General features: G+C 42.3%; 1 protein-coding gene across 11 annotated transcripts in view; it reads right to left on the bottom strand.

The window, feature by feature from the left end:
• Positions 1 to 23,519, bottom strand: part of RUNX2 (RUNX family transcription factor 2) — a 324,192-nt gene that overhangs the window by 189,602 nt on the left and 111,071 nt on the right. For 8 of the 11 annotated variants that reach the window (XM_073004363.2, XM_073004373.2, XM_078377962.1 and 5 more), the window contains one exon: positions 600 to 761. The exons of the other annotated variants lie outside the window; for them this stretch is intronic. In XM_073004363.2, the coding sequence (XP_072860464.2) occupies positions 600 to 761 (162 nt within the window). The remainder of the gene's footprint in view (positions 1 to 599; positions 762 to 23,519) is intronic. 11 annotated transcript variants of the gene reach the window in all.

Genomic DNA, 23,519 nt, shown 5'->3' with positions numbered 1-23,519 from the left:
TACAGCATACTTTTTAAATATAACTAATATTAGTTTCAGAGCTAGTTAAGTGTGCAATGTTTATAAATACCTTCTTTTTACTTCCCTCCTACAACAGAGTGGCAGGAGGAGAGAGAAAAAGAAGATCTTTCAATTCATTCTAGTTCTGCATTTAACCCTAAAGTGACTTTGGCTGTGATAGGGATTCTTAAGGATACAATAGCACCTTTCTCATTCTATTGATTTTAGAAGAATAATGATCAGCCTTATACCATAATATTATAGGCAAAGACTTTGACAGTAATGGATAAACTAATTTATGAATGAAACAAAATTTTAGGAGAGGCTGTTAAAAAGAAAATGTTTAACTATATAGATAGAATAGAAAGAACAAAGCACCTCCTGCTGACAACAATGTGCAGCAAAGCCGACTGCTCAAGGGGTCTTCAGACATCTAAGCAACAGGATCAAAGCAAGGTGAGTATGGGACCGGTTGCTGAGAATCTCAGCTGCTAATGCCCAACCCGCAGGTGAGACTAAGTACACCTGTAAGTACGCCCTGCGTTGGCTTTCCCTGCTTCTCTCTAAAATAGCTAGCTCAATTCAAACACAGTCTTTACCTGAGAGCCGTCTGGGCACATCGGTGATGGCAGGAAGCCCTGTGCCTCGTGTGGAGGACAGGGGAGTTGTGGAATGAATGGATGGTGAAGTCATCTGGCTCAAGTAGGATGGGTAAGACTGGTCATAGGACCATGGAGGGGATGACTGTGCTTGTCTGGGGTCTAAAAATAAAACAAAAGAGAAAATAATTGAAAATGAAAAACTTACAAAAGGAACAGCTGGCGGAATTAAGAGTGTCCAGGTATCGGTTTCCTCATGAAAATAGGAATGTATGAAAAGCAAGAACTCCAAACACTGGCCCTTCTGCTGACTGGAACTGAAAGAATCAGAGGGGCTCCCAAAAGATGAAATTAAAAGCACAATTTGATAGCTCTTTACTCAGAAGCAGGTCCCCAAAAGGAAGACTTGCCCCCAGGTAAGTGTGAATAGGATTGTACCTCTAAGACATACGAATTATTAAATGCCCCTATCGAGACCAGACCTTGGTGAAACAAGGGAAATAACAGAAGCTTCTTATGAAAGTTCACTTAATTAAGATTTTAGCTAATTTTTATTAAGAGAAAATGTATAAAGCACAGAAAGAAAGTGAAACAAAGTGCTGTCAGTTGGGAAAGCAGACAAATTCTCTGAGGTCATTGGAAGTTGTAGGAAGAAAACTAGAATAAGTCTGCAATGAGTGAAGGTATTTGCAAGCTACAGTGAATCTCTACTCTGGAAGTGCTTAGAGGCTCTTGAACCTTAAAAGAGACTTAACAATCTCTCTTGCAAGCCCTGCCATCAATGCAGCATATCCGCAAAAAGGAATACTGCCTGCATCTGAGAGAATGGACTTTGACTATTCAAAAGATTTTATATTAGAAGAACCGCAGATGCCAGGGACAATGCCTTCCGTACTCCCCTTTGAGACAGCACTTGAGAGCAAATATAAAAATAATATGTGGCAGATACTTCTTGGAATCCCAGTATCTTTAGCTAGCATTAACAAATCATAGCTGGAGGAAACTATGCTGAAATTCAGAACAGTAGCAATATCCATTTCTGTCACAGACATCTGGTGTAAAAGCTGTTAGAGGACCCATCTACCACGTGGCACCATAATATGCTGAAAACTAAGAAGTCCCAATAAAGTCTGCAAAGTAAATCTGCAAATTTAGAGCAAGCAAAAGTGTAACGTATCTTGCATTGTTTGTGAGTCAAAGGAAATGCTGACCTACTGTACACTTGCTTTAAAGTTCTCTACCATATGCTCTCAACATTGCAGAAGAGGTAACAACTTTAGCCAGTATCCTATTCAATATTTACACAGAAGCAGAGCTCCAACTGCAGAAGGTGCCACACAAGCAGACAAAGTGGTGATCACTCCTAACCACATATATGAGTGGCGTTTTGTCAGATCTCTGTGGCAGCTTCCACTGTTGGAGTTCCTTGCCAGAAAATATTGAACAGGATACCGGCCTATGCGTTTAGCAGAAGTGTTTATGGTAAGAGTGTCACAATGTTGGTTATTATTTACTGCCTCTGTATCTAATTTAAAGGTCTTACTGTTTCCTTTTGTTTTTTTAGGAGATGAGGAACTTGACTGCCTTTCTGAAAATGAAGCTGAATCTAAAACCTAAAGTCTATAGAAAAATGAAAACTTTACCCAGAGCATGGAAATAATGCTTTAGAACTAAGCATGTCACTTGTAATATGTTATGGAAGTGCATAACAATATAATTTTTGCAAAATACTGTAACAATCCGAGACATTATTTCAGGGAGGATTGCAGCAGGTAATGTTTAATCATTAATTCCAAACTGTTGGGTGGGGCAGGGATTTGGCATCACTATTCTATTTTTAAACTATATGTTATAAAAATTAAAAAAAAATTAAAAACGGAACATGTAGCGAAGGCATTATTCTTAAAATAACCCCAAAGCAGCTACTTTTTAAATAGGCTTTCAAGTTTTTATTTTTAGAAATGGTCAGGCTATAATCTTGTCTCAACAGAAAAAAAAAATAGCTTTCTTGCATTCTAGATATAGGAAACTCCCTTGAACTCAAGACAGATCATTCAACATGGCGTTGACTCTTCTGAACTCTACCCAGAGGTTCTAGTGATTGAATTTGAAACATCTGGCACATACTGTACAACATGCACTTTTGCATTGAGCTACAGTTACTCCTGCAAAATGAGCCAAGAAGAAAAGTCCTATAAATTACTCTTCCTGTCATTGTTATTTGTTATATTTATATCCTGCTTTTCCTTCAAAGATGTTTTGGAAAAAGTGGCATCTGGATACTTACTTACACATGATAGCATAAAAATGCATAGTGATTTTCAACAATACTGTCAAGTAATTTGCTAAAGAAAACAGAAGTTCTTCACCATTCGTTTTTTTTTTTAAATTTATAAATCAAAAGTATATCCTATATAGGAGAATTCACTTCCTGGTAACTATGGTTCTTGCTGCTAGGAAGTTATATTTTGTGTAGTGAGTGGAGACATGTCCAGATTCTTTCATCTACTGACAAAGCAGCAAATCAATTCCTCTTTCTATTCAAGATACATTGTAGCAGAGCTTCTGTTTGAACAGAAATATGATAACTAAATAGTAGAGAACAAATGCCCCCTTTCCAGGAAATTCATCTAATCATAGGAAGCCTTCTTTTTCTCTTCCCATAAAGAAAAAAAAATCATAATTGTAGTCCTTTCTTTTCTTTCTGCTCAGACTTTATTTGTTTGAAGAGATGTCTGGAAACCAGATAGTTCCTTGAAACAAAAATAACTATATCAGATGTGCCCTGGAGTAAAGATATTCCAAGGGGTTTTAGGGGCTCATAGAGCCCTTCGGCCTAATTGTATGTTCCCAGGTTTTGCAAACAAATGATTTCATTCTGAGCCCAGAATGTCTCCATTTCGATATTAACTAACTCATTATGGTTTCCAAGCAGAGGACATATTCTATCTATCAGGGATTCAAACACAGTAAATTTCTTGCTGTGGCACAAGATTGGACTGGACACTCTCTGAAGTTGATTCTAGCTCCCAGATTCTACATGCTCATCCACTGAGATGCTTCTTTGAGAAGCCTCACCTTAAAATTAACCCCTCCTTGATAACAGCAGGAGGTACAAGTTTAGTTGTGAAGAATGTGTATGTGAATAACAGGGTGACAAAGGCAGGCATTTTTCTAAAGTTGACTTCCAACATACAAAATCTCATCCTCCTATCTGCAATCTGCCTCCATGATTGAAGATATACTAAGAAAAATGGCATTAGATTGAAGTTGTGCCCGTTTAGAGAGAGTTAACTTCACCATTCAGCCAACTGATTAATTTTAGTACATCCCGACACATTTGCCAAATCTGCTATCAATGTGATATATGTGATACATGTCAAATGTCTGCTTGGCTGTTGATTCTGTTCTGATTTTGTTGATTTAATTTGTTTTCTTTTGTTGAAATTATACCTGTTTCAATGACACTTCATTAATGATACCTGGATGGGTTTTTTGTTTTGTTATAGCATTTCCAACTGTTCAGAGTGCTTCACATGCAGTAATTTTAATCTTTACAACAGTCCTGTAAAGTCTGAATACTGCTTATCTCCATATATCTGGGGAGTTTACATCAGAGAAAAGAGTTTACCTGGGAAATTCTTGCTTAGTAGCCCCATTCATAGAATGAAAGCCCCACTCCTGGTCATATCCCTGAGATTTTTGTATTTTTAATTATTCTGAGCAAGGTATACTAGAAAAATCTATTCCTACACTTAAAGAAAAAGATTGGCAGCAGCAAGAGTTCCCCATTTTGCAAATCTGCCCAAATATTTATAACGTGCACAAATAAGCAAGTCTCTTATTCTATCTCAGAGACCATTATGCTGGCAAGCTGGTGTCCTGCCTATGTTTTGGACTACAATCCCAGTGAGTCCTAGGCAGCACTGCAAATGGCTCTAGACCAGTGATCCCCAACCTTGGGCCTCCAGAAGTTCTTGGACCACAACTCCCAGAAGCCTTCACACCACATCTGCTGGCCAGGATTTCTGGGAATTGAAGTCCAAGAACATCTGGAGGCCCAAGGTTGGGGACCACTGCTCTAGACTGTGGGAGTTGTAGTCTAAAGCAACTTTCGTGAACTTGCTTGCTTCTCTGTTTCATAGTAAGACACAGGGGCTGAAATACAGTACCAAGTCACAGCTAAAGTAGACCTACTGAATCAGTGTGGATTTGGTGAGTCAACATTGCAAGGTTCACTGCAAAATCCTTCAGGTGGCCTTTCGTTATCCTATTGTGAGCCGCACAAACTGTCTTGTGACTGCTTGTGATGGGGCCTATGAGATTTTCCCGGTGATGAGATATTTATGTTTGGGTCTCTATGGGTTAGAAGCTCCAAGATGACACATAAATCATCATTGGTTCTGACAAGCACAGCATGCTTTTTCAATTGTTAAAGGCAAAGAACATATGAGAAAGCCCAAAGCTGTTTAATCAGAAGGAACTTGGGTTTGCCCAGAGGACTGCTTAGCACACTGTGGTGGCTGAGATGGAGGAGGGGGCAATCATACACAGAAGCAGGAGATTAAATAGCCTACTTGGCAATGAACTGGTAGAGAGAATTATTAGCTCCTAAACAGAAAAAAAGCACTGATGAAAAAGTATTTCTGACTGATGCCTAAGAATCAGCCCTCATTCGGTACATGCCTGCATTTATCCCCGCATGAGTAAGGAAGGTGCTGCCTTCACTGCACGTAACAGACAAGCCCGCCATGCACTATGTTTCTCATACAGAGTTTGGTTGTAGCAAGTCAAGATCCAGCAACTGCAGATGATGTCAGCCTCTACTAACCAGGAAATATCAAATATTGTTTGTATCTTTCTTCCAAAGTTAAGTGGTACTCTTGATTAGTACAGCAGGATTAAACATTCAGTTATCTTCATCTACTTTGTTCTATTCAAAGACACTCTTCTTTATAAATTACCAAGGTACTTCTCATGAAGGTGGTGAGAAGAGAGTCCTGTGTAGAGATGAAAAAAAGGGGGGGGGGCAGAGGGCCTGAATGGAATATATTGATCTGAATACACTTTGCCTACCTTTTTGGTCTGTTGTTTAAAGAAATACATTAAGCACCACTAACAGAATACTGGCCATGGGTGAGATTTTATTGCTCTTGAAGGGTGATGCTGGCATCTTCCCTTGAAGAAAAGCAGTCTTTGGAAACTGTTGATGACACTGAATTCTAAATTCAGTTCTTAACGTCTAATGTTTTGATAATAGATTAAGACACTCTACAACCAACATAATTCATCAATGAGAACCATGGCAAAATAAATGTGACGGAACACACGGAGAGACGGGTGCATATCGTCAGTTTCTGTTCCTCACATCAGTTTGTCACTTTGCATTAGGGCCAAGAAATGCACCTAAGTGTGGCATGGAAAACAGATTGCCCCTGCTACCTCTAGAAATTAAGATCACCAACTAGCAGGAGATATCAAAAAATATCCTCTACTATTTACTGAGGGATTTTTACAAGTTGTCTGCTTTGGTTCCTCTGATGTGTGCTTCCTCCCTCAACAGGTTCTACAATCAGTTGTGCTGTCCCCCTAACCCTTGCTTGTCCTATCCTTCGCACATCACAAAAGCCTACTTTCTGGCCTCAAGTTTTGTCCCAGAGTGCTCAGGAACCAGATGCAGTTGGCCTGGCGATGCTGCCTCTAGGCTAGCTGCCCAGATGCACAAGGTGACAACCTATACTCTTGGGTTCAAAAAAAAGAGAGATGTTCACAGAGCATCCTGGGCTCCTCTCCACCATACCACAGAATCTTTATTTCCAAACAATGAGAAAAGAAGGAATGAAATAAAATACTACCAAAAGACCACTAACCTTATTCCTCATGCATAAGGAGCACTAACTCTTCATGCCAAAGGCAAAACCAAAAATCTGAAATAACATACCCTCATTGTCAGTATGTTGTTCCAATTGGGGAGGGGGGAGCAATGGAATACTCTGTAGGTTGAGGGAAAACAAGATATATATTTTAAAACCCAATCGTAACCACAATCTGAATTTAATATACTGGTATTCTCATGTGATCAGAAATCACTCCACAGCTCACTCAATGCAAGTTTTTCTTTTATTCTGGTGGGTGATGGTTAGAAATAAAACAAAAAGAGAGAGAGAGTCTCTTTTACATAAATATTCCTCCATCCCAAATGTGTTATCAGGGATTCACAATGGAAGACTGTCAACAATCTAAGGCAATTTAGAAAACAGCACTTTGAAGTTTTGTTTTCAGTCTTAGGGAGACCACAGACTTTGAGAATGTGCTTCTGTCTGTTAATCTACCTTTTCTGGGTATTCTCGAATCTAATGATTTATAAGCAACTCTGCTGTCTTCCAGAACATCAAAACTACTGACCATAGACAAATGTTGAAATCCATGAAAAGCATGGTTTGAGAAATGAGGTAGCACTACCACCCCATGTTATATACCCATTAACGTTGCTGAAACATGACCATCGTCTTGAAGTAACAGTGGGAGAAGGAAGAAGGGCATCCACAGGATACCATGAAGCTGTGTTGAAGAACTTTTCTTATCCCTAAGAGAGCTATCTCCTTGCTTCTCTTCAAGGTATTTTAAGCGACCAGGAAACCTCAGAAGAATCAGAGGGTCTTCTAAGGGCTGAAGAGAAATGACCATAAGGATACTGACCAATTGCTATTAACCAAACTGAATAGCAACTGCAACACATACACACTCACCCCTTCAGTTTGAGACTGTGGCAGATGATTTAACTCTTTACTCCCACCATGACTTCAATCTGGATGTCAATTATGTGATTCCTTTTGTGTCTGGTTTGGCACTAAGATGCTGGAGCACTCTCACCAAGGCACAAGATATTTTATACTCTCTATTTTAGCTGAGTCAGCACGGAGTATTTAATGTCACTTCCTATCCATGTCTCTGTTGACTTTCTTGAACCACAAATGTTGGCTGAAAAGCATAGGCAGCTCATGACCATGGAAGGGGTCATACCCCCAAATTTTGGGGATGAGGTACTTTCCTGAACCTGCTCCAGGACATTAAAATCTGTGAATATGAGATATATACTTACTGCTGAGTAGTAGATTCCAGGAGCAGACACATGTTTAATGATATACACTGGCTACTGATACAGGGGTTAGCTACACTGCAGAGACCTTTGGGCAGTATGCATGGCATATAAGTTAAATAAACAAACAAACAAACAAATAAACTTAGTACCAAGAAAGTACTAATTCTCATAATACCCTACTTCAGAAAATGAATACGCTTAATGCATAACGCTGGAGCACAATATACATCTGCCCAGAGTACTGCTGGGTGTGTGCAGCATATTCCTCAAATTGTGTAACTGGCGTGCATGGCCATTCTAACTGTCTGTCAGATATAGCAGGTTGTTCATGCTCAGTTGCCCATTGGAACACGCAGCACACAGACAGAAAACTGCAGAAACTGCTTGGGCAATTTCCTTTAATGAATGTGATATTCTGCAGTAGCATTCTGACAACCCTTTCCCTCAATTCTTCCATATCTCATTGTGTCATGACTGTATATTCAGACAGACTTAGAGCTTTTTTTTTTACTTGTGCTCTTTTCCTTTCCCTTCCTTTTTTAAAAGTCTATATCCTGCTGGGGGGTGAGGGGGCATGTCTATATTTTGTCTATACTACGGCCATCAACCAGAGTGCTCAGATGCCTAACTGGACAAGCTCACCAATTTTTAACACAGATCTTCTGCTCCAGGTCTGAGAGACTCTTTGCCAAATGCTTTATAGTGGCCCCTTCCTTCATCAATGGACTGCTTCTTGCATCGGTAAGCCTGCTATGCACTTGCACTGAGAACAGCAGTCAGCAGGTCTCTGTGGCTGGGAGCCACCACACACAGTAGCTCCCTGTAGCGCTCTGACACAACATTGCTCTGAGGTACTGTGGGAAATTAAAACTGCAGTTTATATTTATATTTATTTATATTTTAATAAAAATAATTGACTGATTTCTATCCTGCTTTCACATTTGGCATACTAAATTTTAAAACCTATACCTGCTAACTAGTGATAACAAGAGTGCAGGAAATGAAGACTTAATTGGGGACCTGCCAGAGCCCTTGGGGCTGACGGCTGTCCAAGGGTGTAAAGTGTTAATGCCTGGCCTGTATTCTCTTTTGAAAACAGCCAATCTTTTCTTGTTCCTGTCAGCAGACTGTGAGGTCAAAAGAGAGCACAATGTCACAAGTAAAAATTGTAATATTTGCATTCAATATACAGTACTAGACCTCTGGGATGAATTGCCTCCACCCTCCTTTTTATTCACTGCTCTGTAGCTACTGTCATGGAACCACTTTTTTCAATGTACCCACAGAGATGGAAATAGTGTTAAATTCTCAGAGTGCTATGTAGTAATAAAGTCCAGTAATAAAGAGGCAACACAGCACAGAAGATTGCATGAGCATACAGAAGTGTACTGGCCTATTCTGCTGCCAATAGTTATAATATAACCACTAAGTGAGGCATCTGAGAGTACCAGCTAAATTTATAGACTCCATAGTTCGCTTAAGACAGAGAACATAACCAGAATTAATAATCAGCAGCCGATTATCCACATCACAAAGCACAATACAGCAATGAAGGCCTCCAAAGACTTGGCTAAGAGTATCCATACAGGTCAAACCCTAAGCAAGGTGGATTAAATCAATTATTTATTTATTTATTTTTAAAAAATAATAATCAGATGTTTGTTATTTAAATCAGATTCTTAAGATTTATATTGAATTTATTTTAATGAAATGCTTTTGAAGAAAAAAATCTATCTAAAGATAGTTTTCTATTTAAGATACATTATAGTTCAAAGGTTATTCACAATGAAATAGAGCTTAGTTATGTAGCATGAGGCTGTATATTCATGCAATATTTACCTTTTTTGTAAAACTAATTCAGTTACAGGCATATCTTGGTTTATGAAATTAATGCATCCTCCGGGACATTATGTAATGCAGACATTTCGTAAACCAGGGCATAATTTTCTATGGATTTCAGTTCGAAAACCAAAAATTACATAAACCAAGGCTTTCGTAAACTGAGGTATCGCTGTAATCCTAGTTATCCAAACTGAGATGGCATGTACTTTTTCACAGTAAAAATTGTGTAAAATGAACAAAGTTCAGGAAAAGACCTTAATCCCATTGCTGTTCTACAAATCTATGTACAATGAACACATCACAGTATGTTTGTGGTATTCACAGGGGATCAGTTCAAAGTGCCCCCATGGATGCTGAAAAACACAGATGTAGCAAACACTAAACATCACACAGTCTCTGGATCCCTCTAGTGGCCTGTTCTGGCAAATACACTCTGGAAATACGTATAAATATATATTTCGGGGGGTTAGTATTTTCAGTCAGCGAATAAGTCAATCAGTGGATTTTGATGCAGGGCTCCTAATGTACCTTAAATGTTAAGTTTGAAGACTGTTTGGAAGACAGTTTGCTTTTTAAAAATATATTTTGTTTAACCACTTCAGTTAATAAACATTGATGTTTAAGGCAATACAAGAATATGCATGTATGTATGATCGCGATGTATGGAATGAGAGCTGGACCATAAAGAAGGCTGACCGCCAAATAATTGATGCTTTTGAATTGTGGTGCTGGAAGAGACCCTTGAGAGTCCCCTGGACTGCAAGGAGAACAGACCTATCCATTCTGAAGGAAAGGACAGGAAGGACAGATCCTGAAGCTGAGGCTCCAGTACTTTGGCCATCTCATGAGAAGAGAAGACTCCTTGGAAAAGACCCTGATGTTAGGAAAGTGTGAAGGCAAGAGGAGAAGGGGACGACAGAGGATGAGACAGAAGACAGTGCCATCAAAGCTACTAACATGAATTTGACCCAACTCTGGGAGGCAGTGGAAGACAGGAGGGCCTGGCGTGCCCTGGTCCATGGGGTCACAAAGAGTCGGACACGACTTAACGACTAAACAACAACAAAATTATTTAAATCAAGTTTTACTGACTAGTGATTTAAATCATAATTTAAACTGTGATATAAATCAACTTAATTTAAATCAAATCCACCCTGGTCCCAAGCATCTTTTTAAATCAACTTAAAAAAAAGAAGAAACATAGGAAGTTCACACATCTTAGAAATGAAAACTGTGTGCTTTTGAGGTTAAAAAAAGTTCCTCATGATTCAGACCACTTGATTCTGCACACTGTTAATTCAGTTCCTGAAATCACAAATTTCCTATAGATCAGCTGTTGCCATACTGGTGATGGAGCATGAAACCTCACTTAACCCCCACTTACAATTTCTACAACTTGTCCACAGAGATTCCACTATGCATTCTGAACGCATGCTTGCCTTTGGCTTTTCCTGGTTCATATATAATAATCTTTGCCAGTTTTATTTTTAAAACAATTTCTTAAAATAAAGCAGCTGTTTTTGCTACAACTATTTCCAGAACAGAAATGTTACATACACAGACATGTTCTATAAGTTACTGGGTGGGAAGGGAGCTAACAAACACAGCAGCATGAAAACCTGAATTGACACAAACCTTTATTTATGAGTCATGTATTGGGTTCCATTTGGATCTGCACTTCCTCAAGGAATTTATCTGCTTCTTGGGTGATTTGTATCTTACAAAGTTTCTTTTGCAGCACACTTGTCAAAATGCCATGTTGAATAAGAACAACTCTCTTCCAATGTACTCCTTATGCTGCTACATTCTGCCATGTACTGGTCTGGCTTCCAAATTATGTATGTACAATATAAGCTTGGGGAGGGGGAAACATGCTAGAGTATGTGCAGACATTCATAAACATTACAGAAAATAATGAATAACAACTAAAACACAGTACATGGAAAGGGAAATTAATACTTAGAGTACGATTACTTTGTTATTTGTACAAGATTTACGTCAGCTACCAAATACTTCTTAATGTTAATTATCCAAAATTACATCTGCAATAAAATAAACTATTTCACTGTATAGTTCTTAGAAAGGAAAGAGCTAGTTTCCAGCCTTCTACCCTGTTTCCCCAAAAATAAGACCTAACCTGAAAATAAGCCCTAGTATGATTTTTCAGGATGCTTGTAATATAAGCCCTACTCCAAAAATAAACCCCAGTTAAGTGAAACCCCGCCCTCCAACATTGTGCAGCAACTAGAAGATGACATGACTATATTTGAAAAAAATGTAGATTGTTGTTCATGAAAAAAATAAAAATAAAACATGCCCTGGAAATAAGCCCTAATGCATTTTGGAGCAAAAATCAATATAAGACCCAGTCTTATTTTTAGGGAAACACGGTATTGCTGAAGAATGTCTTCTGGAAGATACCCTAACCCCCTCCTGCCAGTACATTCCTCAGTTTGTGGTTCCAGCTATTCCCTCAGTTCTAAGACCAATGCAGTGATGAAGCCACATGCAGCACATGGCAATTGATGGGTTGTGTGAGTTCACAGATGATTGACTACCTGAAGAACGACAGGTTACCCACCTGTGATTGTAGTTCTTCGAGTGGACTTATGTGAATCACACTCTAAGTGATCCGCGCCTGCACAGAGCCTCATCGGATGATTCTAGAGCTTCTCAGGTAGCAATGAACGCATTCGAATATGCCCCTCCCCACTCGTATAAGTACCTTGGAGCCGAGAGTCCCCTTTCAGTTGTGTCAACCGCTGTTTAATAGTAAGCAAACAATGGCGTGACAGAGGGGAGGACGGGGGGGGGATGTGTGAATCACAGAGGTCCACTTGAAGAACTACAATTTCAGGTGGGTAACCTGTCGTTCTTCTTCGTGGCCTCTGTGAATCACACCCTGGGTGACTAATAAGCGGTCTTACCCGGAGGCAGGATGTCACACCAAGGTAGAGGCTAGAAAAGCACGTCCAAATGCTGTGTCAGACTTCTGCCAGAGGTCGAGTTTATAATGATGGATAAACGTGGACGGCTGCGCCCAAGTGACAGAGGCGCAGATGTCCAGAAGAGGTATGCCTCAGAGAAAGGCTATAGAGACTGCCACTGCCCTGGTGGAGTGAGGGCAAACCACTCTAGGGGCTGGCTGTAGAGCAAGTTGATAAGCCAAATGAATGGTAGAAGAGATAGATTGGGAAGTCACTTGACGGCCTTTTGTACATAGTTGATGGTTTTTGAAGAGACGAGATGACTGTCTAAAAGGCTGGGTACGTTAGGGATAAAATGCAAGAGGTCTCCTGACATCCAACGTATGGAGTATTTTTTCTTGGTAGGCAAGAAAAGAAGGCAACGGAAAAAATGAAGGAAGGACAATCAGCTGGGAAAGATGAAATGGAGAGACAGTTTTGAGGAGGAAGGAAATGTCCATGAATAACTTCACCTTATTGGGAAAAAATTGTAGATAGCGTAAAGCTGCCAATTCACTAGCTTGTCGAGCTGAGGTGATGGCTACGAGAAAAGCTGTTTTAAAGGTGAGGAGTCTTAAATCAGCTGTAGCTAAAGGCTCAAAAGGAGTTTTGGTAAGCTGTTTCAAAACAAGAGTTAGTGCCCATTGTGGAGAGGGAGGTCGAGTATTGGGGTAGATATGAGAGAGACCTTTCAGAAAATGTTTTGTTGTTGAATGTTTGAAGAAGTTTGCTGCTGGAGAATTTGGAGACTGGTATGATATTATTGCTGAAAGGTAGACTCTCAAGGATGAGATGGAGAGGCCCTTGGATTTGAGATGTAGGAGGAAGCGGAGAACAGTGGAAAGTGATGGATTGATGGAGGATGATGGGGAAGATTTGGTAAAGAATTGAAATTTCTTCCATTTGTACAGGTAGGCTTTCCTTGTGGATGGTTTTTTGGTATGATAAAGAATGTTCATTAATGAGGGAGAATCCTCCATGCTGCCAGGTGCAGAATAGGTAAGTCCGGGTGTAGGACTTGGGAGTTATTCTGTGTGAGAAGGTGTGGCAGGTGGGGGAGATGGTGGCTGTCTGATGAGAGACTGTGGAGAACGGAACCAAGTCTGTCTCGGCCACCAAGGGGCCATAACGATGGCATTGATTTTGTCTTGTTCTAGATGGACGACAACTTTGTGGAGGAGAGGAAACAGCAGAAAAAGGTAGGTAAGAGTCTTGGGCCGATGGCCGACAAACACGTCTCCCTGGAAATGTTTTCCTATTCCTGCTCGGGAGCAATACAGTTGGCATTTCCTATTTGCTCGGGAGGTAAAGAGATTGAGAGTCGGTGTGCCCCATTTCCGGCATAGTTGGCGGAATACTGATTGATCTACTTCCCACTTGTGAGCTTGGGCATCTGTATGGCTGAGCGAGTCTGCTAGGTCGTTGTCTTGACCAGCAATGTGTAAGACTGTGAGACAGATATGATGTTGCAGACACCACTCCCAGAGATTGACTGCTAGGTAGAGGAGACCTGGGGAGTAGGTGCCACCTTGTTTTATGATGTAGTACATTGACGTGCTGCTGTCGGTGGCAATCTGTACCATTTTTCCTACAAGAAGGTTTTTTGCAGGCCTTTATGACGGGTAGTAGCTCCAACTCGTTTATGTGGAACAGTTTTTCTCTGTGAAGCCATTTGGTGTGGACTTGCAATGAGCCCCCCAGCCAGTACCACTGGCATTGGTAGTGACTTGTATTCCAATTGTTGGAACGGTCGCCCAATAGAAAGGTTGGTATGGGAATGCCACCATTGAAGTTGAGAGGCCAGTTCTGGACTGACTCTTAGGAGAGCGTGGGGAGAGTCTGCAATGGGTACAGGAGGAAGTTTGATGTGTTCTCCCAAGCAGAAAAGGCACTTAGCGTGTCCGTTGGAAAGTGGGATCTTATTGGCACAGACAACGCAGTGCTTAAATGGACCCAAAGGGGCCATAAATAGGAGAAAATCATTGAGGAGAAAAACCGATGATTGGAGGGGGGGTGCTGTGGCCGGAGGCTGAGCGAGGGAAAGGAAACATCTCTGATGATAAAGAGTCTGATCTAATAATTTAAAAGAAAAAGACTGATAACAGGAAGGAATCAAGAATAAGCTCTCTTTCTCTTTTACTCACAGAAGCAGAATTATGAGGCTCTCAATGCGGCGGTTGAAACTGAAAGGGGAAGCTTGGCGCCAAGGTAGTTATATTGGTGGGGAGACGCATATTCTAATTTGTTCACTGCTACTGCGGAAGCTCTAGAATCTTCCGATGAGGCTCCGCGCAGGCGCGAACCACCCAGGGTGTGATTCACAGAGGCCATAAAGAAGAAACGCAGTTACAAGTAAACAAACTGTTCTTTTTTGTGCTTTCTGTGTCTTGTCAAATAGCAAGCCAACTTGCTAGTAGGATCAGGATGTTATACCATCAGCCTTAAATATATATATACTTAAACATATATAGTATGCCAAGGGCCAAAACCACCCACCAAAATTTTTTTAAAAAATCCACTCTCGCTTTTGTCTCCATACAGTAGTGACAAATCATTGTTGATAGCTGAGACCAGGGGGTTTCACATTTTTTTCCATTTATTTTTCATTTATTTAAGACATTCACATCCCATTTTTCTCCACATGAGGACATCAGCTAACGGCACTCACTTTATGAAGGCAGAAGAAGCAGACATGACATTTCGCATGGGGACAGAACCTTTTGCAAGTCTTCAGAATGAGACATGTGCTCCCTATTTAGGTCCAGAGTATTAGACAGAATATATTTCAGGAACAGAATCTTTTAGTATGTCAAACATCAAAAACTAGTGCTGAACAGATGTTTAAAGAATGAATCCTGCATAAAAAGGCATAACAATGTTGTGAGTGACTTGAAAGGTCAAGGTTACTTTAGCCACAAACAAAATGTCTGTACTTAGAATGAACTGAAGGTAGACCAGATCACACCTGAAGTCACAGATCTTGCTTGATTTCCTGCCAAAGTAACAGCTGTTAAGAAACAAGATTTTTAGACGTAACAAAGATAGATAACATGTAGTAAACAGTTCAAGGAGTTTATGGATCAACTGGGAAAGAACTAGGGAAAAGGCTCCAGAATGGCACTGGTCCACGTATAGCACAGAGTAAACTTTTAACACTTTTTTTTAACCTTGAGGCATGTAAACCAAAAACTTTTCAATTCAGATCTCAAATTAGCCTGAGCCTACTATTTTTAAAATAAGTGAAAGATGGAGAACCTGTCCAGTGTTCTAAAAACCTCCACTATTGTCACACCCCTATGAACTGGTAGCTGGCAATCCTATTTGACAACACAGTTGTCCGATAAAATCTTCTTGCTCATTGCATTCAGCTTCCTACATTCTTCTGCCTCGTATTCCTCAGCTTTTCAATACTATAGAGTTGAGAAATACACAGTTAAACAACACAGAAGCACTATCTTTATGTGACAGACAAATATTTCCAACTTTTGTGCAACCTAATGGTGGCACCCTCCACAACCACACCTGAAACAGCAAGGGGGAGCACTGGCCTTTCACTGGGATACAGCAACTGAATACTTTCTTGACACGGTACCCTTTTGGAAACCAGATTGATAACTTCCTGTTGAGGCTGCTTAATTTGAAACGTCAGGGATGTCACCCTGAGGAGCACCTGGCCTACATGGGGTTGGATATCATCTCAAGGTGAAAGGTGACTGCTGGCATCCCAGTACCACACAAACGAAGAACAGGCGGGTGGCAGTCAATGAATGGGGTGGTCGCCTGCATAGCCACAGGCAAGGTTTTCACAGTGGAGTGTTCAGTCAGAGGTAGGTCTACGGAGGTGCCAAGAGGAACTGAGGCATTGTTGCCAACAGTATATATTGTTCTCTGAGTACCCAGATTGTTGAGACTGATAGCAGCTGTGTGACAGCTGTTAAAGTTGATCAAACAGTCAAGTTATGTTGTATTTCCCCCATCTGAACCGAATGAGGCACTGGTCCCACAGTTGATACTGACAGCATCTGAACTACATAATTAGGTCTGCTGTCAATATTGAGGCTACAATAAGTTAGGTAGCACAAGGTGAAAAAGCACCTGATATGGAGCTTGCGATGTGAGTTCTGCTGTGTATGCCTTTGCCAAGGGCAGCAGTATTTACGAGTTCAGTAAGTGAATTCTCACGGGAGATGCCATCCTGTCTCTCACGATAACTATTTGGGCAAAGGAGAATGATGTGCACATTTGTATGAAAAGCAGTGCCAGTGTCACATTCAGTAGGTATACCGCAAAATATCTTCCTCTGGCCCTTAAGCTTAGCAGTACCATGGATCCCTCTTGACTCTGTGACTTATGGCCACAATGAGGCATAAGAAATCTAACACAGCAAATACTAGCAGGCGTTTCCATGCACATTCCTAGTTATGATGGCATAAAATTCTGGAGTAAATTGAGTCTGGAAACAATTCCTGCGAAAACAATCAGTGGGACTGTTTAGAAGAAAGTGAATGATGGTGAGCATAGATTGCAGAGATGATGTGACAACTGTGGAGACTGACTCCAAGAATGTGGCTGATGCTCCCAAGGGCTATTTGCAATGACAGATAGCCTGGAATAAGAGTATAAAGAAGAGACATCTGACATATGCCAATAACTTGTATTGTCATCCTTGGTTGCCAAGTAGTTGCCAAGGTGATTCACTTACTGATCACCATGTTTAAAAGCCTTGGTAGCGACATAACAGAAAACACTGACTCATCCATATCTCAATAGACAGGTATTACCAGCGGGGAAGTTACTTTCAGGTCAGATATACTGGGTACCAATGAGTTCAGTTCAACTGAAGCTCATGTCCTGTTTGGATCAGGTGTATGAACCTTCTCCTTTCACTTCTTTTTTATTTTAACTGTTTTATCCAATCAATGTAGAGAAGACCACATAGTTTCTATATCTCCAATTTCTGAAGCTTCAGAGACCTAGCAAGTGTAAGAAGAACTTCTTGAACCCAGTACTGATGCCTGCGTGGCACACAGACAGTGACAGTATCAGATACAGGGGTATTGGAGACCAGTAAATGAACTCTGGACAGAGCAGTTTTTAACAAAGTAGACCATCAGACTCTTAATTTCAGCGTCATGGTTGAGCGCTGGTTCTTTTTTGTGGACCCAGAGGCTGGGAGTCCAATTTTCCACTGTCAAGTTCTGTCCGACTCTTTGTGACCCCGTGGACCAGAGCATGCCAGGCCCTCCTGTCTTCCGCTGCCTCCCAGAGTTGGGTCAAATTCATGTTGGTGGCTTCGATGACACTGTCCAGCCATCTCGTCCTCTGTCGTCCCCTTCTCCTCTTGCCTTCACACTTTCCTAACATCAGGGGCTTTTCCAGGGAGTCTTCTCTTCTCATGAGATGGCCAAAGTATTGGAGCCTCAGCTTCTGGATCTGTCATTCCAGTGAGCACTCAGGGTTGATTTCCTTCAGAATGGATAGGTTTGTTCTCTCTGCAGTCCAGGGGACTCTCAAAAGTCTTCTCCAGCACCATAATTGAAAGCATCAATTCTAGATTAATACCTGATCCCAAAGGACATTCTTGTTAGTTTACTCTTCTGCTAAATGACTTCCATTTTAGGGGGGGAGAGGTGATTAGATTAATCTAATACTTATCAACCATTCAGTATTTTCTTCCCCCTCTAAATTAATTTTATTTCTATTTCTAGTAATCATTCTATCAGATATTAAACTGGCTGTATATAATTATTTTATTGACTTAAAAAATTGTAAACATGTTAATTTTTATCTACCCATTCTATCCTGGATTTTAATTATAGCCTATTCTTCTTTGTACTTCTTGCTCAATTAATCAATAGTACTTAATAGTCACTTCGTACTTTACATTCACTGCACTTTATATCCAGGAGACGGAAGGCCTGCCTCGCAGTGAAGGGGATATGAACAATATTCAAATGATTATGGGCCGATGAAGGTATGGCATTGGCACTGTAGCTGTCAAAACCAGCAGTGGGGATAGATGCTTGAAGGCTATTCCCTATTCTAGCTGTGCCACCAGCTGCAGGCTCCAGATAACCTGCTCAGCCAACCTTCCACTCTATCCTTGATGTTGTTTAAATGCCAAATCTCCCCTAAATACAGTGGTGCCTTGACTTACAAACATCCCTACTTATGACCATTTCGAGTTATGACCAGCTCCAGCTGCAAAATTTTGCTTCGACTTGCAGCCGGAGCTTCCACTTACGAACAGAAAAAGGCAGGAGGAAAAGGCGGGAAATTCAAATTTCTAACTGTAGGTGGCGACAAGGATGCTTCTTTGTAGCTCTTTCACCCCAGCAGTTAGAGAGTGTGTGTTGGAGGAGGCTTGGGACTACCACCTTCTGCTTCTGAGTGAGCGTGTGTGTGTGTTTGCAGGAAGGCTCTGGGCTGCCTGGTAAGGTAAGGTGTTTTGTGCTTTAAAAAAAACTGTTCTGGGCTATTTTGCAACGTGGTTTTCAGCTGGGGGGTTATGTTTCTGTGCTGTGATGGGTCTTGGGGGGGTTGGAATTTTTCCCCATTTCCAATGGGTCTTGGAGTTTTCTGTTGCTTTTTGGAGTGTTTTTTTCCCATTTCCAATGGGTCTTGGGTTTGTTTGTTTGTTGGCTTTTTTTCTCCCATTTCCAATGTGATCTGGGGGGTTTGGTTGCTTTTGGGGGTTTCCCCATTTCCGATGGGTCTTGAGGAGTTTGTTTTTTGCTCCCCCCATTTCTGATGGGTATTGGGGGGTTGGTTGCTTTTTTGGTTTATTTCCCCATTTCAGATGGGTCCTGCATGCTTCCCTTGCTTTTTCCTGTTTTCTTTGCAGTTCTGACCTGCCCCCTTTGTTCTCTATGCATTTTCCATCTGCTCCGTTTGTTTTCTGTACATTTTCAATGGGTCTTGCATGCTTGATTGCTTTTCTCCCCCCTCCTTCGAACCAGCTTATTCAAGACCTGATCTTGGATAAAGGGGCAGATCTGGCCTGTGTTACTGAGACCTGGGTGGCGCAGAAGGCACTGTAGCTCCCTCTCTAATTTCCCCACCTAGATTTTCCATCTAACACCAAGGTAGACTAGATGGTCAGGAAGGGGGATTTGCCATTGTCTACTAAAACACTTTTGAGGTTGTCAGGCTCTCTGTCTTGGTGGTCCCATGCCTAGAGACCCTCCACTTGTTGGTGGGGACCAGGGATGGATTTGGGATAGTGCTGGTTTATTGTGCTCCTTGGAACCCAGCACTCTCCCTTCCGGAGCTAGTGGGCTTTGTCTCGGCAGCGATGTTGAGGTCCCCCAGGCTCCTGGATCTGAGTGATTTCAACCTCTATACTGAGATGGAAACCACTGGTCTAGCTGTTGAGTTCTTGGAAACCATTGCTTCCTTGGACAAGTCCCAGTATGTCAACGGCCCCACCCACGTGGCGGGCCACATGCTAGACCTGGTATTTTCTACAGGACAGGTGGAGAGTGACTGAGCTTCTCTCGGTCCCCTTGTCATGGTCAGATCACCAACTGATAAAATGCAGCCTCTCAGTGGCACTCCCTCCCTGCAGGGAGAAGGAACCCATTACGATGGTTCACCCTTGCTGGCTATTGGATCCAGCTAGTTTCCAAGACACAATGTGACAGATACTGGCTGATCTGGCTGGCACTCCTGTTGAGGCTCTGGTGGAAGGATAGTACGCTGCAACAATTGCACCTAAATGCCCACTCCACTGCTGAGCCCACCCATCCCCCTGGTATAACCAACATCTGCAGGCAATGAAGCAGAATAGGAGGGGGCTGGAGAGCATCTAGAGATGGGCCCCAATGGAATTTAATCTAAAAGTGCAAAAACCATGACAAACATCTATTTAAGCTAAGGTGAAAGCCACTAGGAGAACATAGTTTGCTACCTGGACAAGCAAAGCTCAAAACCATCAAGCCAAATTCTTTCGTACAGGACGCAATTTATGCAGGCTGGATCATAGTGACAGGCCTCCCTGTAATGTCTCCTATGACCAATTTGTGGCCTTTTAAAAAACATAAAATGGAGGTCTTCCACCAGGACCTTGATTACCCTTCTTCTCCAGTAGATCAAGTTGCGACGTCCACTGCACGGCCGTGCCCGATGAGTTTCACATGTTTTCAGCCTCTGACATTGGCAGAGATGGCCAGGGTGCTTGAGTGCTGCAGGCCAGTGGTCCCCAACCTTTTTCGGTCCGCGGACCGACTGAGGAAGGCGGGGCACCCCCTGCGCTCATGAGCGAACAAGCAAGTGCTCTTGCACGAGCATGCCCACATGAGTGCACATTCATGTGCAAACATTGGGATGGCGCTCACAGAGGTGCCACACACTCATGCATATGCGCAAATGGCCGTACAGTGCTTGTCTGGGCGCGCACGTGCTCATGTGCATGCACAAACAGTGGCATGGCACTCGCACAGGCGTGCTGGAGTGCAGGCGCAAATGGGCTGTGCGGGGGCAAGAGGTCTGCCTCAGTGGCCCGGTCCAGCTCAGACCATGGACTGGCACCGGGCCGCAGACCGGGGGTTGAGGGCCTCTGCTGTAGGGCCACTGCTACCTCCCTAGATCCTTGCACAGCCTGGTTCATAAAAGCAGCTAGGCCGGTAACAATGGAGATACTTATCAAGCCTATTCATAAAAAGACTAACTTGCCAGCAGACGATATAAATAGCTATCATCACCAATTTAGCAAGCTAATGGAGAGAGTGGCGGCTGATCAGCTTCAGGCACTCCTGGAGGAAACCGATGTCCTCGACCCATTCCAGTCTGACTTGAGAGACCTTTTGAGGAAGACTGAAAGGGCAAAATGTCCTTGTTGGTCCTCCTCAACCTGTCAGTGGCCTTTGATTCTGTCGACCATGGTATCCTCCTGAGTTGGGGATTGGCGGTCTGGCCTTGGCCTGACTCCAGTCATTCCTCAAGGACTGTCCTCAGAGAGTACAGCTTAGTGAGATTGTGTCCACCCTTGGACCCTTGACTGTGGAGCCCCTCAAGGGTCGATTATCTCCCCAATGCTATTTAATCTCTGTATGAGGCCCCTGGGGGAGGTCATCAGGAGCTTTAGAGCTTCACGTTACCAATACGTGGATGACACCCAGCTCTATCTCTCCTTCCACCCTTCAGCAGAGGATGTTGTCCCATCCCTTGAGCACTGCCTGGATGCTTTGCTGTGGTTGATGCGGGATAATAGACTAAAGCTGAACCTCAGCAAGATGGAGATCCTATGGGTGGGTGCCCCTAGTGTTTGTGGATTGGGTGCCTCCCTCTCCTTTGGGGGGCTACTCTCTCCGCTAAGGATGAGGGGCGCAGCTAGAGTGTACTACTGGACCCAGCGCTGTCAATCAAACCTCAGATGGCACCTGTGGTCCATTCCGCCTACTTCCACCTAAGGTGGATTGCCCAGCTGTGTCCCTACCTTGACACCGGGTCCCTCAACACACTAGTTCATTCACTGGAAGTCTCAAGAATAGACTACTGTAATGCTCTCTATGTGGGGCTGCCCATAAGGCTGTTACGGAAACTTCAGCAGGTCTAGAGCACAGCGGCCAGATTACTGAGTGGTGTTAAGAAACATCAACACATTTCTCCCACCCTGGCCATCCTGCACTGGTTACCCATCCGTTTCCGTGCCAACTTCAAGGTGATGGTGTTAACTTATAAAGTCCTAAATGGTTTATGGCCTCAGTATCTGACAGAACGTTGCCTCCTGACGAGATCTGCCCATCCAATTCGATCTTCTCAGACCAGACAGTTGAGAGTTTTGACCCCAAGAGAGGCCTGGTAAGAGAGAACCAGAAATCGGGCCTTCTCCACAGTTGCTCCTCAGCTCTGGAACAAGCTCCCACCTGAAATCTGCCTGGCCCCTTCACCAGGAATTTTTAAGCCACTGTTACTAACATGGCTTCTCCAACAGGCCTTCCCGGACCTCACAACATCTTAATTACAACACCTAATTACAGTGAGTGGTCTCAACATTAATTCTATCAATCCTCCTGTCTTGCTCAAAGTTATATTATTTTATATTATTTTAACTATTGTATTTAAATTGTTGGTTGTTTTATTTTTATTTTATATTATTATGTTCACTCTTGGCATAGTGTATGTTTTATTTGTTTAACGTGTAAACTGCCCAGAGTGGCCTAATAGCCTGATGGGCAGTATAGAAGCTGAATAAACAAACAAACAAACAGTATATGCCACTTAGTCTACATAGTGAGTGCCAGACAAAACTGGCAAGTGTCAATTGACATGGAGGGCATTACACAGAAGAGGAGCATCTGTATCAAATAGGGGTTTTTATCCCTGCAGCTGAGGTAAGCATTTGGTTTCTGAAACTATATTCCAAACGTGTAAAGAAAAACAACTCATCCTCAACAGGAACAAAGGAAATACAAAATACAAAATATCAAACAATAAAAAGAAAAAATATCAAGCAAAAGAAACTTAGAAGAAATACTCAATAATCTAGAACATTGGCAGACAATTTCCAGAGGTCTCAAGGCTGCACATACCCATCCCTGGACTGTAGAGGACTCATTCCAGCAACTTCCACCTAATAATTTCGTAATTATTAAAATGCAGGGGTGGAATCATGTACACTCCAGAGCAGTGGTTCCCCACCTTTTCTGAACTGTGGATTGGATAGGGGTCAGGGTCCATGCGTGGGGGTGGGGCACCCCCGCTCACAGGTGGTCATGATGCGCTTGTGGGTGGGCGTGGCACAATTGTGTGCATGGGCATGGCACTCGCGGGTCACGTGTGCGATCGCACATATGGGATGTGGCATGGTCGCTGGGTCTTGTATGGGTGGGCGGGCCATACATGCTTGTGGGTGTGCGTGAGGGGGGGAGTGAGTGAGGTGGGGTGGGAGATCTGCCTCCGCGGCCTGTGAAGGACCAACAGTGGGCCACAGACCTGGGGTTGGGGACCTCTGCTCTAGAGGGCAAAATGTTTTTATTTTTTTAAAATTGATTTTCTTTTATAATTTTT

Source organism: Pogona vitticeps, chromosome 1, assembly GCF_051106095.1.
Source record: "Pogona vitticeps strain Pit_001003342236 chromosome 1, PviZW2.1, whole genome shotgun sequence".
Taxonomy (NCBI): domain Eukaryota; kingdom Metazoa; phylum Chordata; class Lepidosauria; order Squamata; family Agamidae; genus Pogona; species Pogona vitticeps.
The sequence above is the reverse complement of the archived record's forward strand: the minus strand, read 5'-3'. Positions and strand labels throughout refer to the sequence as shown.